This window comes from Coregonus clupeaformis, unplaced genomic scaffold, assembly GCF_020615455.1.
Source record: "Coregonus clupeaformis isolate EN_2021a unplaced genomic scaffold, ASM2061545v1 scaf0051, whole genome shotgun sequence".
NCBI lineage: Eukaryota > Metazoa > Chordata > Actinopteri > Salmoniformes > Salmonidae > Coregonus > Coregonus clupeaformis.
Genome location: NW_025533506.1, coordinates 618,397 through 636,645, shown reverse-complemented (window position 1 = coordinate 636,645; position 18,249 = coordinate 618,397). Strand labels below are relative to the sequence as shown.

At 42.5% G+C, this 18,249-nt stretch overlaps 1 protein-coding gene across 1 annotated transcript in view; it reads right to left on the bottom strand.

Moving 5' to 3' along the window:
• tbc1d2b (TBC1 domain family, member 2B) overlaps positions 1–18,249 on the bottom strand; it is a 183,728-nt gene that overhangs the window by 91,383 nt on the left and 74,096 nt on the right. The window contains exon 6 of the mRNA XM_045212784.1: positions 17,809–18,219. Coding sequence (XP_045068719.1) covers positions 17,809–18,219 — 411 coding nt within the window. The remainder of the gene's footprint in view (positions 1–17,808; positions 18,220–18,249) is intronic.

The window sequence follows — 18,249 nt, the reverse complement described above, 5'->3', positions numbered from 1 at the left end:
ACAATATTAACCCTAACCCCACCCAGAGGACAACAACAATATTAACTCCTAACCCCACCCAGAGGATAACAAATATTAACCCTAACCCCACCTAGAGGACAACAACATATTAACCCTAACCCCACCTAGAGGATAACAATATTAACCCTAACCCCACCTAGAGGACAACAACAATATTAACCCTAACCCCACCTAGAGGATAACAATATTAACCCCTAACCCCACCTAGAGGATAACAACAATATTAACCCTAACCCCACCTAGAGGATAACAAATATTAACCCTAACCCCACCTAGAGGATAACAATATTAACCCTAACCCCACCTAGAGGACAACAACAATATTAACCCTAACCCCACCTAGAGGATAACAATATTAACCCTAACCCCACCTAGAGGACAACAACAATATTAACCCTAACCCCACCTAGAGGATAACAATATTAACCCTAACCCCACCTAGAGGATAACAATATTAACCCTAACCCCACCTAGAGGATAACAATATTAACCCTAACCCCACCTAGAGGATAACAATATTAACCCTAACCCCACCTAGAGGACAACAACAATATTAACCCTAACCCCACCTAGAGGATAACAACATATTAACCCTAACCCCACCTAGAGGATAACAATATTAACCCTAACCCCACCTAGAGGACAACAACAATATTAACCCTAACCCCACCTAGAGGATAACAATATTAACCCTAACCCCACCTAGAGGATAACAACTATTAACCCTAACCCCACCTAGAGGATAACAATATTAACCCTAACCCCACCTAGAGGACAACAATATTAACCCTAACCCCACCTAGAGGATAACAATATTAACCCTAACCCCACCTAGAGGACAACAACTATTAACCCTAACCCCACCTGAGGATAACAATATTAACCCTAACCCCACCCAGAGGATAACAACAATATTAACCCTAACCCCACCTAGAGGACAACAATATTAACCCTAACCCCACCTAGAGGATAACAACAATATTAACCCTAACCCCCACCTAGAGGACAACAACAATATTACCTCCCCACCTAACAACAATAACCTAACCCCACCTAGAGGACAACAATATTAACCCTAACCCCACCTAGAGGACAACAACAATATTAACCCTAACCCCACCTAGAGGACAACAATATTAACCTTAACCCCACCTAGAGGACAACAACAATATTAACCCTAACCCCACCTAGAGGATAACAATATTAACCCTAACCCCACCTAGAGGACAACAATATTAACCTAACCCCACCTAGAGGATAACAACAATATTAACCCTAACCCCACCTAGAGGACAACAACAATATTAACCCTAACCCCACCTAGAGAACAACAACAATATTAACCCTAACCCCACCTAGAGGACAACAACAATATTAACCCTAACCCCCCCCAGGGGATAACAATATTAACCCTAACCCACCTAGAGGACAACAACAATATTAACCCTAACCCACCTAGAGGATAACAACAATATTAACCCTAACCCCACCTAGAGGATAACAATATTAACCCTAACCCCACCTAGAGGATAACAATATTAACCCTAACCCCACCTAGAGGATAACAATATTAACCCTAACCCCACCTAGAGGGACAACAACAATATTAACCCTAACCCCACCTAGAGGATAACAATATTAACCCTAACCCCACCTAGAGGATAACAATATTAACCCTAACCCCACCTAGAGGATAACAATATTAACCCTAACCCCACCTAGAGGATAACAACAATATTAACCCTAACCCCACCTAGAGGACAACAATATTAACCCTAACCCCACCTAGAGGACAACAACAATATTAACCCTAACCCCACCTAGAGGATAACAATATTAACCCTAACCCCACCTAGAGGACAACAATATTAACCCTAACCCCACCTAGAGGATAACAATATTAACCCTAACCCCACCTAGAGGATAACAACAATATTAACCCTAACCCCACCCAGAGGATAACAACAATATTAGCCCTAACCCCACCTAGAGGATAACAACAATATTAACCCTAACCCCACCTAGAGGACAACAACAATATTAACCCTAACCCCACCTAGAGGACAACAACAATATTAACCCTAACCTTACCTAGAGGATAACAACAATATTAACCCTAACCCCACCTAGAGGACAACAATATTAACCTAACCCCACTAGAGGACAACAATACCCCTAACACCTAGAGGATAACAATATTAACCCTAACCCCACCTAGAGGACAACAACAATATTAACCCTAACCCCACCTAGAGGACAACAATATTAACCCTAACCCCACCTAGAGGACAACAACAATATTAACCTAACCCCACTGGAGGACAACAATATTAACCCTAACCCCACCTAGAGGATAACAATAATATTAACCCTAACCCCACCCTAGAGGACAACAACAATATTAACCCTAACCCCACCTAGAGGATAACAATATTAACCCTAACCCCACCTAAGAGGACAACAACAATATCAACCCCTAACCCCACCTAGAGGATAAACAATATCTTAACCCTAACCCCACCTAGAATAACAACAATATTAACCCTAACCCCACCTAGAGGATAACAATATTAACCTAACCCCACCTAGAGGGATAACAATATATAACCCTAACCCCACCTAGAGGATAACAACAATATTAACCCTAACCCCACCTAGAGGACAACAACAATATTAACCCTAACCCCACCTAGAGGACAACAACAATATTAACCCCTAACCCCACCTAGAGGACAACAACAATATTAACCCTAACCCCACCTAGAGGACAACAACAATATTAACCCTAACCCCACCTAGAGGATAACAACATATTAACCCTAACCCCACCTAGAGGATAACAATATTAACCCTAACCCCACCTAGAGGACAACAATATTAACCCTAACCCCACCTAGAGGACAACAACAATATTAACCCTAACCCCACCTGAGGACAACAACAATATTAACCCTAACCCCACCTAGAGGACAACAATATTAACCTAACCCCACCTAGAGGACAACAATATTAACCTAACCCCACCTAGAGGGATAACAATATTAACCCTAACCCCACCTAGAGGATAACAATATTAACCCTAACCCCACCTAGAGGGACAACAACAATATTAACCCTAACCCCACCTAGAGGATAACAACAATATTAACCTAACCCCACCTAGAGGATAACAACAATATTAACCCTAACCCCACCTAGAGGACAACAACAATATTAACCCTAACCCCACCCTAGAGGATAACAATATTAACCCTAACCCCACCTAGAGGACAACAACAATATTAACCCTAACCCCACCTAGAGGACAACAACAATATTAACCCTAACCCCACCTAGAGGATAACAACATTAACCCTAACCCCACCTAGAGGACAACAATATTAACCTAACCCCACCTAGAGGACAACAACAATATTAACCCTAACCCCACCTAGAGGACAACAACAATATTAACCCTAACCCCACCTAGAGGACAACAATATTAACCCTAACCCCACCTAGAGGACAACAACAATATTAACCCTAACCCCACCTAGAGGATAACAATATTAACCCTAACCCCACCTAGAGGACAACAACAATATTAACCCTAACCCCACCTAGAGGACAACAATATTAACCCTAACCCCACCTAGAGGACAACAACAATATTAACCCTAACCCCACCTAGAGGATAACAATATTAACCCTAACCCCACCTAGAGGATAACAATATTAACCCTAACCCCACCTAGAGGACAACAACAATATTAACCCTAACCCCACCTAGAGGATAAACAATATTAACCCTAACCCCACCTAGAGGACAACAACAATATTAACCCTAACCCCACCTAGAGGACAACAACAATATTAACCCCTAACCCCACCTAGAGGATAACAACAATATTAACCCTAACCCCACCTAGAGGGATAACAATATTAACCCTAACCCCACCTAGAGGATAACAACAATATATAACCCTAACCCCACCTAGAGGGATAACAACAATATTAACCCTAACCCCACCTAGAGGATAACAATATGTAACCCTAACCCCACCTAGAGGATAACAACAATATTAACCCTAACCCCACCTAGAGGACAACAACAATATTAACCCTAACCTCACCTAGAGGACAACAATATTAACCCTAACCCCACCTAGAGGATAACAACAATATTAACCCCTAACCCCAGTAACCTAGAGGATAACAATATTAACCCTAACCCCCACCTAGAGGCAACAACAATATTAACCCTAACCCCACCTAGAGGACAACAACAATATTAACCCTAACCCCACCTAGAGGACAACAATATTAACCCTAACCCCACTCTAGAGGACAACAATATTAACCCTAACCCCACCCTAGAGGATAACAACAATATTAACCCTAACCCCACCTAGAGGACAACAATATTAACCCCTAACCCCACCTAGAGGGATAACAATATTAACCCTAACCCCACCTAGAGGATAACAACAATATTAACCCTAACCCCACCCTAGAGGACAACAACAATATTAACCCTAACCCCCACCTAGAGGATAACAACAATATTAACCCTAACCCCACCTAGAGGATAACAACAATATTAACCCTAACCCCACCTAGAGGACAACAACAATATTAACCCTAACCCCACCTAGAGGGATAACAATATTAACCCTAACCCCACCTAGAGGACAACAACAATATTAACCCCTAACCCCACCCTAGAGGACAACAACAATATTAACCCTAACCCCACCTAGAGGATAACAATATTAACCCTAACCCCACCTAGAGGATAACAACAATATTAACCCTAACCCCACCTAGAGGATAACAACAATATTAACCCTAACCCCACCTAGAGGACAACAACAATATTAACCCTAACCCCACCTAGAGGATAACAATATTAACCCTAACCCCACCTAGAGGACAACAACAATATTAACCCCTAACCCCACCTAGAGGATAACAATATTAACCCTAACCCCACCTAGAGGGACAACAACAATATTAACCCTAACCCCACCTAGAGGATAACAATATTAACCCTAACCCCACCTAGAGGATAACAACAATATTAACCCTAACCCCACCTAGAGGACAACAACAATATTAACCCTAACCCCACCTAGAGGATAACAATATTAACCCTAACCCCACCTAGAGGACAACAACAATATTAACCCTAACCCCACCTAGAGGATAACAATATTAACCCTAACCCCACCTAGAGGATAACAATATTAACCCTACCGGGATAACAATATTAACCCTAACCCCACCTAGAGGATAACAATATTAACCCTAACCCCACCTAGAGGATAACAACAATATTAACCCTAACCCCACCTAGAGGATAACAATATTAACCCTAACCCCACCTAGAGGATAACAATATTAACCCTAACCCCACCTAGAGGATAACAATATTAACCCTAACCCCACCTAGAGGATAACAACAATATTAACCCTAACCCCACCTAGAGGACAACAACAATATTAACCCTAACCCCACCTAGAGGGATAACAATATTAACCCTAACCCCACCTAGAGGACAACAACAATATTAACCCTAACCCCACCTAGAGGATAACAATATTAACCCTAACCCCACCTAGAGGATAACAATATTAACCCTAACCCCACCCAGAGGGACAACAACAATATTAACCCTAACCCCACCTAGAGGGATAACAATATTAACCCCTAACCCCCACCTAGAGGACAACAATATTAACCCTAACCCCACCTAGAGGATAACAACAATATTAACCCTAACCCCACCTAGAGGATAACAACAATATTAACCCTAACCCCACCTAGAGGACACAACAATATTAACCCTAACCCCACCTGAGGATAACAACAATATTAACCCTAACCCCACCTAGAGGACAATAACAATATTAACCCTAACCCCACCTAGAGGACAACAACAATATTAACCCTAACCCCACCTAGAGGATAACAACAATATTAACCCTAACCCCACCTAGAGGATAACAATATTAACCCCTAACCCCACCTAGAGGGACAACAATATTAACCCTAACCCCACCTAGAGGATAACAATATTAACCCTAACCCCACCTAGAGGGACAACAATATTAACCCTAACCCCACCTAGAGGATAACAATATTAACCCTAACCCCACCTAGAGGACAACAACAATATTAACCCTAACCCCACCTAGAGGATAACAACAATATTAACCCCTAACCCCACCTAGAGGACAACAACAATATTAACACTAACCCCACCTAGAGGATAACAATATTAACCCTAACCCCACCTAGAGGACAACAACAATATTAACCCTAACCCCACCTAGAGGATAACAATATTAACCCTAACCCCACCTAGAGGATAACAACAATATTAACCCTAACCCCACCTAGAGGACAACAATATTAACCCTAACCCCACCTAGAGGATAACAATATTAACCCTAACCCCACCTAGAGGACAACAACAATATTAACCCTAACCCCACCTAGAGGATAACAATATTAACCCTAACCCCACCTAGAGGACAACAACAATATTAACCCTAACCCCACCTAGAGGATAACAATATTAACCCTAACCCCACCTAGAGGATAACAATATTAACCCTAACCCCACCTAGAGGATAACAATATTAACCCTAACCCCACCTAGAGGATAACAATATTAACCCTAACTCCACCTAGAGGACAACAACAATATTAACCCTAACCCCACCTAGAGGATAACAATATTAACCCTAACCCCACCTAGAGGATAACAATATTAACCCTAACCCCACCTAGAGGGATAACCAACAATATTAACCCTAACCCCACCTAGAGGATAACAACAATATTAACCCTAACCCCACCTAGAGGACAACAACAATATTAACCCTAACCCCACCTAGAGGGATAACAATATTAACCCTAACCCCACCTAGAGGACAACAACAATATTAACCCTAACCCCACCTAGAGGATAACAATATTAACCCTAACCCCACCTAGAGGATAACAACAATATTAACCCTAACCCCACCTAGAGGATAACAATATTTAACCCTAACCCCACCTAGAGGACAACAATATTAACCCTAACCCCACCTAGAGGATAACAATATTAACCCTAACCCCACCTAGAGGGACAACAATATTAACCCTAACCCCACCCTAGAGGATAACAATATTAACCCTAACCCCACCTAGAGGACAACAACAATATTAACCCTAACCCCACCTAGAGGGATAACAACAATATTAACCCTAACCCCACCTAGAGGACAACAACAATATTAACCCTAACCCCACCTAGAGGATAACAACAATATTAACTCCTAAACCCCACCTAGAGGACAACAACAATATTAACCCTAACCCCACCTAGAGGGCACAACAATATTAACCCTAACCCCCACCTAGAGGACAACAACAATATTAACCCTAACCCCACCTAGAGGACAACAATATTAACCCTAACCCCACCTAGAGGACAACAACAATATTAACCCTAACCCCACCTAGAGGATAACAATATTAACCCTAACCCCACCTAGAGGACAACAACAATATTAACCCTAACCCCACCTAGAGGATAACAACAATATTAACCCTAACCCCACCTAGAGGATAACAATATTAACCCTAACCCCACCTAGAGGACAACAATATTAACCCTAACCCCACCTAGAGGACAACAACAATATTAACCCTAACCCCACCTAGAGGATAACAACAATATTAACCCTAACCCCACCTAGAGGATAACAATATTAACCCTAACCCCACCTAGAGGATAACAATATTAACCCCAACCCACCTAGAGGATAACAATATTAACCCTAATCCCACCTAGAGGGTAATAACAACAATATTAACCCTAACCCCACCTAGAGGATAACAATATTAACCCTAACCCCACCTAGAGGATAACAACAATATTAACCCTAACCCCACCTAGAGGATAACAATATTAACCCTAACCCCACCTAGAGGATAACAATATTAACCCTAACCCCACCTAGAGGATAACTATATTAACCCCACCTAGAGGACAACAACAATATTAACCCTAACCCCACCTAGAGGATAACAACAATATTAACCCTAACCCCACCTAGAGGATAACAACAATATTAACCCTAACCCCACCTAGAGGATAACAATATTAACCCCTAACCCCACCTAGAGGATAACAATATTAACCCTAATCCCACCTAGAGGGACAACAACAATATTAACCCTAACCCCACCTAGAGGGATAACAATATTAACCTCTAACCCCACCTAGAGGGATAACAACAATATTAACCCAACCCCACCTAGAGGATAACAATATTAACCCTAACCCCACCTAGAGGATAACAATATTAACCCTAACCCCACCTAGAGGATAACAATATTAACCCTAACCCCACCTAGAGGACAACAACAATATTAACCCTAACCCCACCTAGAGGGACAACAACAATATTAACCCTAACCCCACCTAGAGGGACAACAATATTAACCCTAACCCACCTAGAGGATAACAATATTAACCCCTAACCCCACCTAGAGGACAACAACAATATTAACCCTAACCCCACCTAGAGGGACAACAACAATATTAACCCTAACCCCACCTAGAGGACAACAACAATATTAACCCTAACCCCACCTAGAGGATAACAATATTAACCCCTAACCCCACCTAGAGGATAACAACAATATTAACCCTAACCCCACCTAGAGGATAACAACAATATTAACCCTAACCCCACCTAGAGGATAACAACAATATTAACCCTAACCCCACCTAGAGGATAACAATATTAACCCTAACCCCACCTAGAGGACAACAACAATATTAACCCTAACCCCACCTAGAGGACAACAACAATATTAACCCTAACCCCACCTAGAGGGATAACAATATTAACCCTAACCCCACCTAGAGGATAACAATATTAACCCTAACCCCACCTAGAGGATAACAACAATATTAACCCTAACCCCACCTGAGGGATAACAACAATATTAACCCTAACCCCACCTAGAGGATAACAACAATATTAACCCTAACCCCACCTAGAGGACAACAACAATATTAACCCTAACCCCACCTAGAGGACAACAACAATATTAACCCTAACCCCACCTAGAGGACAACAATATTAACCCTAACCCCACCTAGAGGACAACAACAATATTAACCCTAACCCCACCTAGAGGATAACAATATTAACCCCTAACCCCCACCTAGAGGATAACAACAATATTAACCCTAACCCCACCTAGAGGACAACAACAATATTAACCCTAACCCCACATAGAGGGATAACAATATTAACCATAACCCCACCCTAGAGGACAACAATATTTAACCCTAACCCCACCTAGAGGGATAACAACAATATTAACCCTAACCCCACCTAGAGGATAACAACAATATTAACCCTAACCCCACCTAGAGGATAACAATATTAACCCTAACCCCACCTAGAGGACAACAACAATATTAACCCTAACCCCACCTAGAGGACAACAACAATATTAACCCTAACCCCACCTAGAGGACAACAACAATATTAACCCTAACCCCACCTAGAGGATAACAATATTAACCCTAACCCCACCTAGAGGATAACAATATTAACCCTAACCCCACCTAGAGGATAACAACAATATTAACCCTAACCCCACCTAGAGGACAACAATATTAACCCTAACCCCACCTAGAGGACAACAACAATATTAACCCTAACCCCACCTAGAGGATAACAACAATATTAACCCTAACCCCACCTAGAGGATAACAATATTAACCCTAACCCCACCTAGAGGATAACAATATTAACCCTAACCCCACCTAGAGGATAACAACAATATTAACCCTAACCCCACCTAGAGGGATAACAATATTAACCCTAACCCCACCTAGAGGATAACAATATTAACCCCTAACCCCACCTAGAGGATAACAATATTAACCCTAACCCCACCTAGAGGATAACAATATTAACCCTAACCCCACCTAGAGGATAACAATATTAACCCTAACCCCACCTAGAGGATAATAACAATATTAACCCTAACCCCACCTAGAGGATAACAACAATATTAACCCTAACCCCACCTAGAGGACAACAACAATATTAACCCTAACCCCACCTAGAGGATAACAATATTAACCCTAACCCCACCTAGAGGACAACAACAATATTAACCCTAACCCCACCTAGAGGACAACAACAATATTAACCCTAACCCCACCTAGAGGATAACAACAATATTAACCCTAACCCCACCTAGAGGACAACAACAATATTAACCCTAACCCCACCTAGAGGACAACAACAATATTAACCCTAACCCCACCTAGAGGACAACAACAATATTAACCCTAACCCCACCTAGAGGATAACAATATTAACCCTAACCCCACCTAGAGGACAACAACAATATTAACCCTAACCCCACCTAGAGGACAACAACAATATTAACCCTAACCCCACCTAGAGGACAACAACAATAACCCTAACCCCACCTAGAGGACAACAACAATATTAACCCTAACCCCACCTAGAGGACAACAACAATATTAACACTAACCCCACCTAGAGGATAACAATATTAACCCTAACCCCACCTAGAGGGATAACAACAATATTAACCCTAACCCCACCTAGAGGACAACAACAATATTAACCCTAACCCCACCTAGAGGATAACAATATTAACCCTAACCCCACCTAGAGGATAACAACAATATTAACCCTAACCCCACCTAGAGGACAACAACAATATTAACCCTAACCCCACCTAGAGGATAACAACAATATTAACCCTAACCCCACCTAGAGGACAACAACAATATTAACCCTAACCCCACCTAGAGGACAACAACAATATTAACCCTAACCCCACCTAGAGGATAACAATATTAACCCTAACCCCACCTAGAGGATAACAATATTAACCCTAACCCCACCTAGAGGATAACAACAATATTAACCCTAACCCCACCTAGAGGACAACAACAATATTAACCCTAACCCCACCTAGAGGACAACAATATTAACCCTAACCCCACCTAGAGGATAACAACAATATTAACCCTAACCCCACCTAGAGGATAACAACAATATTAACCCTAACCCCACCTAGAGGATAACAACAATATTAACCCTAACCCCACCTAGAGGACAACAATATTAACCCTAACCCCACCTAGAGGACAACAACAATATTAACCCTAACCCCACCTAGAGGGATAACAATATTAACCCTAACCCCCACCTAGAGGATAACAATATTAACCCTAACCCCACCTAGAGGATAACAACAATATTAACCCTAACCCCACCTAGAGGATAACAATATTAACCCTAACCCCACCTAGAGGATAACAACAATATTAACCCCTAACCCCACCTAGAGGATAACAATATTAACCCTAACCCCACCTAGAGGACAACAACAATATTAACCCTAACCCCACCTAGAGGATAACAATATTAACCCTAACCCCACCTAGAGGATAACAACAATATTAACCCTAACCCCACCTAGAGGACAACAATATTAACCCCTAACCCCACCTAGAGGGATAACAATATTAACCCCTAACCCCACCTAGAGGACAACAATATTAACCCTAACCCCACCTAGAGGATAACAATATTAACCCTAACCCCACCTAGAGGATAACAATATTAACCCTAACCCCACCTAGAGGACAACAACAATATTAACCCTAACCCCACCTAGAGGATAACAATATTAACCCTAACCCCACCTAGAGGACATCAACAATATTAACCCTAACCCCACCTAGAGGACAACAACAATATTAACCCTAACCCCACCTAGAGGATAACAACAATATTAACCCTAACCCCACCTAGAGGACAACAACAATATTAACCCCTAACCCCACCTAGAGGACAACAACAATATTAACCCTAACCCACCTAGAGGACAACAACAATATTAACCCTAACCCCACCTAGAGGGATAACAATATTAACTCCTAACCCCACCTAGAGGACAACAACAATATTAACCCTAACCCCACCTAGAGGACAACAACAATATTAACCCTAACCCCCACCTAGAGGACAACAATATTAACCCTAACCCCACCTAGAGGACAACAACAATATTAACCCTAACCCCACCTAGAGGGATAACAACAATATTAACCCTAACCCCACCTAGAGGACAACAACAATATTAACCCTAACCCCACCTAGAGGATAACAATACTAACCCTAACCCCACCTAGAGGACAACAACAATATTAACCCTAACCCCACCTAGAGGATAACAATATTAACCTAACCCCACCTAGAGGATAACAACAATATTAACCCTAACCCCACCTAGAGGATAACAATATTAACCCCTAACCCCACCTAGAGGACAACAACAATATTAACCCTAACCCCACCTAGAGGACAACAACAATATTAACCCTAACCCCACCTAGAGGATAACAATATTAACCCTAACCCCACCTAGAGGATAACAATATTAACCCTAACCCCACCTAGAGGATAACAATATTAACCCTAACCCCACCTAGAGGATAACAACAATATTAACCCTAACCCCACCTAGAGGATAACAACAATATTAACCCTAACCCCACCTAGAGGATAACAATATTAACCCTAACCCCACCTAGAGGATAACAACAATATTAACCCTAACCCCACCTAGAGGATAACAACAATATTAACCCTAACCCCACCTAGAGGATAACAATATTAACCCTAACCCCACCTAGAGGATAACAACAATATTAACCCTAACCCCACCTAGAGGATAACAATATTAACCCTAACCCCACCTAGAGGATAACAACAATATTAACCCTAACCCCACCTAGAGGATAACAATATTAACCCTAACCCCACCTAGAGGATAACAATATTAACCCTAACCCCACCTAGAGGACAACAACAATATTAACCCAATGTATGTACAATGACATAAGGAGAGTCAGAGCTTAAAAGCCCTAAAAAGGCACAGCGTCTCAAAGTACAAAGAAGTACTTTACTTTATGTTTTTTTTGTGTATTCTCTGTTAAATGTCATGTTCACAAACTCTATATACAGTGCATTCGGAAAGTATTCAGACCCCTTGACTTTTTTCCACATTTTGTTACGTTACAGCCTTATTCTAAAATTGATTAAATAAATAAAAATCCTCAATCGAAACACAATACCCCATTATGACAAATCGAAAATAGGTTTTTAGAAATGTTTGCAAATTTATTAATAATAAAAAACAGAAATACCTTATTTACAGTGCCTTGCAAAAGTATTCATCCCCTTTGGCGTTTTTCCTATTTTGTTGCATTACAACCTGTAATTTAAATTGATTTTTATTTGGATTTCATGTAATGGAGATGCACAAAATAGTCCAAATTGGTGAAGTGAAATGAAAAAAATTACTTGATGAAAATAATTCAAAAAAATAAATAGCGGGAAAGTGGTGCGTGCATATGTATTCACCCCCTTTGCTATGAAGCCCCTAAATAAGATCTGGTGCAACCAATTACCTTCAGAAGTCACATAATTAGTTAAATAAAGTCCACCTGTGTGCAATCTAAGTGTCACATGATCTCAGTATATATACACCTGTTCTGAAGGGCCCCAGAGTCTGCAACACCACTAAGCAAGGGGCACCACCAAGCAAGCGGCACCATGAAGAACAAGGAGCTCTCCAAACAGGTCAGGGACAAAGTTGTGGAGAAGTACAGATCAGGGTTGGGTTATTAAAAAATATCAGAAACTTTGAACATCCCACGGAACACCATTAAATCCATTATTAAAAAATGGAAAGAATAGTGGCACCACAACAAACCTGCCAAGAGAGGGCCGCCCACCAAAACTCACGGACCAGGCAAGGAGGGCATTAATCAGAGAGGCAACAAAGAGACCTAAGATAACCCTGAAGGAGCTGCAAAGCTCCACAGCGGAGATTGGAGTATCTGTCCATAGGACCACTTTAAGCCGTACACTCCACAGAGCTGGGCTTTACGGAAAGTGGCCAGAAAAAAGCCATTGCTTCAAGAAAAAAATAAGCAAACGTTTGGTGTTTGTCAAAAGGCATGTGGGAGACTCCCCAAACATATGGAAGAAGGTACTCTGGTCAGATGAGACAAAAATTGAGCTTTTTGGCCATAAAGGAAAACGATATGTCTGGCGCAAACCCAACACCTCTCATCACCCCGAGAACACCATCCCCACAGTGAAGCATGGTGGTGGCAGCATCATGCTGTGGGGATGTATTTCATCGGCAGGGACTGAGAAACTGGTCAGAATTGAAGGAATGATGGATGGGTCTAAATACAGGGAAATTCTTGAGGGAAACCAGTTTCAGTCTTCCAGAGATTTGAGAGTGGGATTGAGGTTCACCTTCCAGCAGGACAAAGACCCTAAGCATACTGCTAAAGCAACACTCGAGTGGTTTAAGGGGAAACATTTACAGGTCTTGGAATGGCCTAGTCAAAGCCCAGACCTCAATCCAATTGAGAATCTGTGGTATGACTTCAAGATTGCTGTACACCAGCGGAACCCATCCAACTTGAAGGAGCTGGATGTGCCAAGCTTATAGACGCATACCCCAAGAGACTTGCAGCTGTAATTACTGCTAAAGGTGGCTCTACAAAGTATTGACTTTGGGGGGTGAATAGTTATGCACGCTCAAGTTTTCAGTTTTTTTGTCTTATTTCTTAATATGTTCTTGTTTGTTATACAATAAAAAAACATTTTGCATCTTCAAAGTGGTAGGCATGTTGTGTAAATCAAATGATACAAACCCCCCAAAAATCCATTTTAATTCCAGGTTATAAGGCAACAAAATAGGAAAAATGCCAAGGGGGGTGAATACTTTCGCAAGCCACTGTCCATAAGTATTCAGACCCTGTGCTATGAGACTCAAAATTGAGCTCTGGTGCATCCTGTTTCCATTGCTCATCCTTGAGTTGTTTCCACAACTTGATTGGAGTCCACCTGTGGTAAATTCAATTGATTGGACATGATTTGTAAAGGCACACATCTGTCTATATAAGGTCCCACAGTTGACAGTGCACGTCAGAGCAAAAACCAAGCCATGAGGTAAAAGGAATTGTCCGTAGAGCTCCGAGACAGGATTGTGTCGAGGCACAGATCTGCGGAAGGGGACTAAAACATTTCTGCAGCATTGAAGGTCCCCAAGAACACAGTGGCCTCCATCATTCTTCAATGGAAGAAGTTTGGAACCACCAAGACTCTTCCTAGAGCTGGCCGCCTGGCCAAACTGAGCAATCGGGGGAGAAGGGCCTTGGTCAGGGAGGTGACCAAGAACCCGACGGTCACTCTGACAGAGCTCCAGAGTTCCTCTGTGGAGATGGGAGAACCTTCCAGAAGGACAACCATCTCTGCAGCACTCCACCAATCAGGCCTTTATGGTACAGTGGCCAGAATGAAGCCACTCCTCAGTAAAAGGCACATGATAGCCCGCTTGGAGTTTTCCAAAAGGCATCTAAAGACTCTCAGATCATGAGAAACAAGATTCTCTGGTCTGATGAAACCAAGATTGAACTCTTTGGCCTGAATGCCAAGCATCACGTCTGGAGGAAACCTGGCACCATCCCTAAGGTGAAGCATAGTGGTGGCAGCATCATGCTGTGGGGATGTTTTTCAGAGGCAGGGACTGGGAGACTAGTCAGGATCGAGGGAAAGATGAACGGAGCAAAGTACAGAGAGATCCTTGATGAAAACCTACTCCAGAGCGTTCAGGACCTCAGACTGGGGCGAAGGTTCACCTTCCAACAGGACAACAACCCTAAGCACACAGCCAAGACAACGCAGGAGGGGCTTCGGGACAAGTTTATGTATGTCCTTGAGTGGCCCAGCTAGAGCCCGGAATTGAACCCGATTGTACATCTCTGGAGAGACCTGAAAATAGCTGTGCAGCGACAATCCCCATCCAACCTGACAGAGCTTGAAAGGATCTGCAGAGAAGAATGGGAGAAACTCCCCAAATACAGGTGTGCCAAGCTTGTAGCGTCATACCCAAGAAGACTCAAGGCTGTAATCACTGCCAAAGGTGCTTCAACAAAGTACTGAGTAAAGGGTCTGAATACTTATATAAATGTGATATTACCGTTTTATATTTTCAATATATTTGCAAACATTTCTAAAAAACAGTTTTTGCTTTGTCATTATGGGGTATTGTTTGTAGATTGATGAGCGGGAAAAAAACACTTTAATCAATTTTAGAATAAGGCTGTAACCTAACAAAATGTGGAAAAAGTCAAGGGGTCTGAATACTTTCCGAATGCACTGTATATGTTTTGACCATGAGAGTTTACAATATAAGGTAACACCAAGTAATTTAGTCTCCTCAACTTGTTCATTACCAGATTCAGCTGAGGTCTAGAACTTAGGGAATGATTTGTACAAAATATAATGATCTTAGTTTTAGAGATGTTCAGGACCAGTTTATTAGTGGCCACCCATACCAAAGCAGACTGCAACTCTTTGTTAAGGGTTTCAGTGACTTCATTAGCTGTGGTTGCTGATGCATATATGGTTGAATCATCATCATTGAATCATCAGCATACATTGAAAATGTCAGTGAAGACACTTGCCAGCTGGTCAGCGCATGCTCGGAGTACATGTCCTGGTAATCCGTTTTGCCCTGCAGCCTTGAATGTTAACCCGTTTAAAGGTCTTACTCACATCGGCTACAGAGAGCATGATCACACAGTCGTCTGGAACAGCTGGTGCTCTCATGCATGGTTCAGTTTTGCTTGTCTCGAAGCGAGCATAGAAGGTATTTAGCTCGTCTGGTAGGCTTGCGTCACTGGACAGCTCGTGGCTGGGTTTCCCTGTGTAATCTGTGATAGTTTGCAAGCCCTGCCACATCCAACGAGCATCAGAGCCACTGTAGTAGGATTTAATCTTAGTCCTTTATTGATGCTTTGCCTGTTTGATGGTTCGTCGGAGGGCATAGCGGGATTTCTTATAAGCGTCCGGATTAGTGTCCCACTCCTTGAAAGTGGCAGCTCTAGCCTTTAGCTCAGTGCGTATGTTGCCTGTAATCCATGGCTTCTGATTTGGGTATGTACGTACGGTCACTATGGGGACGACGTCATCGATGCACTTATTGATGAAGCCAGTGACTGATGTGGTGTACTCCTCAAGGCCATCGGAAGAATCCCAGAACATATTCCAGTCTCTGATAGCAAAACAGTCCTGTAGCTTAGCATCCTCTTCATTAGACCACTTCCGTATTGACCAAGTCACTGGTACTTCCTGTTTGAGTTTTTGCTTGTAAGCAGGAATCAGGAGGTTAGAGTTATGGTCAGATTTGCCAAATTGAGGGCGAGGGAGAGCTTTGTATGCGTCTCTGTGTGTGCAGTAAAGGTGATCTAGATTTTTTATTTTTATTTTACTCTAGTTGCACATGCACTGTTTAACATGCTGGTAGAAATGAGGTAAAAAGGATTACAGTTTTCCTGCATTAAAGTCACCGGCCACTAGGAGCGCCGCCTCTGGGATGAGCGTGTTCCTGTTTGCTTATGGCCTTATATAGCTTGTTGAGCGCAATCTTAGTGTCAGCATCGGTTTGTGGTGGTAAATAGACAGCTACGAGGAATATAGTTGAAAACTCTCTTGGTAGATAGTGTGGTCTACAGCTTATCATGAGGTATTCTAACTGACTGGGCAGGTGTGAGGTAGTTGATGTTTGTGTGATGTTGTATGTTTTGTTATGTTTGAAAAATATAAAATCATACAAGAAGAACAAGAAGAAGAACAAAAAACGTATCCTCCTACCTTGACCTTCAGTCCTTTCAGCTCCCTCTGTAGAGACTCCTTCTCCAGGGCTAGACGCTCCATTTGGCCACACAGGGCCTGCACCTGGCCATCCCTCTCCAGGAGGAGGGCCTCCATCTGGGGGAACCCTGGGGCTGGAGCTGGGGTTAGTCCTGAGGCTGGGGCAGCTCCTGGTCCTAAGGCTGGAGGTGAAGCTGGAGGTGAGGCAGGTACTGGGGTTAATACTGGGGCTGGGACTGGGACAGGTCCTGGGGTTAATACTGGGGCTGGGACTGGGACAGGTCCTGGGGTTAATACTGGGGCTTGGACTGGGACAGGTCCAGGTACTGGGGTTAATACTGGGGCTGGTGGCGCTGGTCGTATCTCCCTCTGGGTGCTCCTCAAGGTCTGCTGAAGCAGTCTCACCAGCTCCTGACGGAGGAGAGAAGACTGTCATCACAC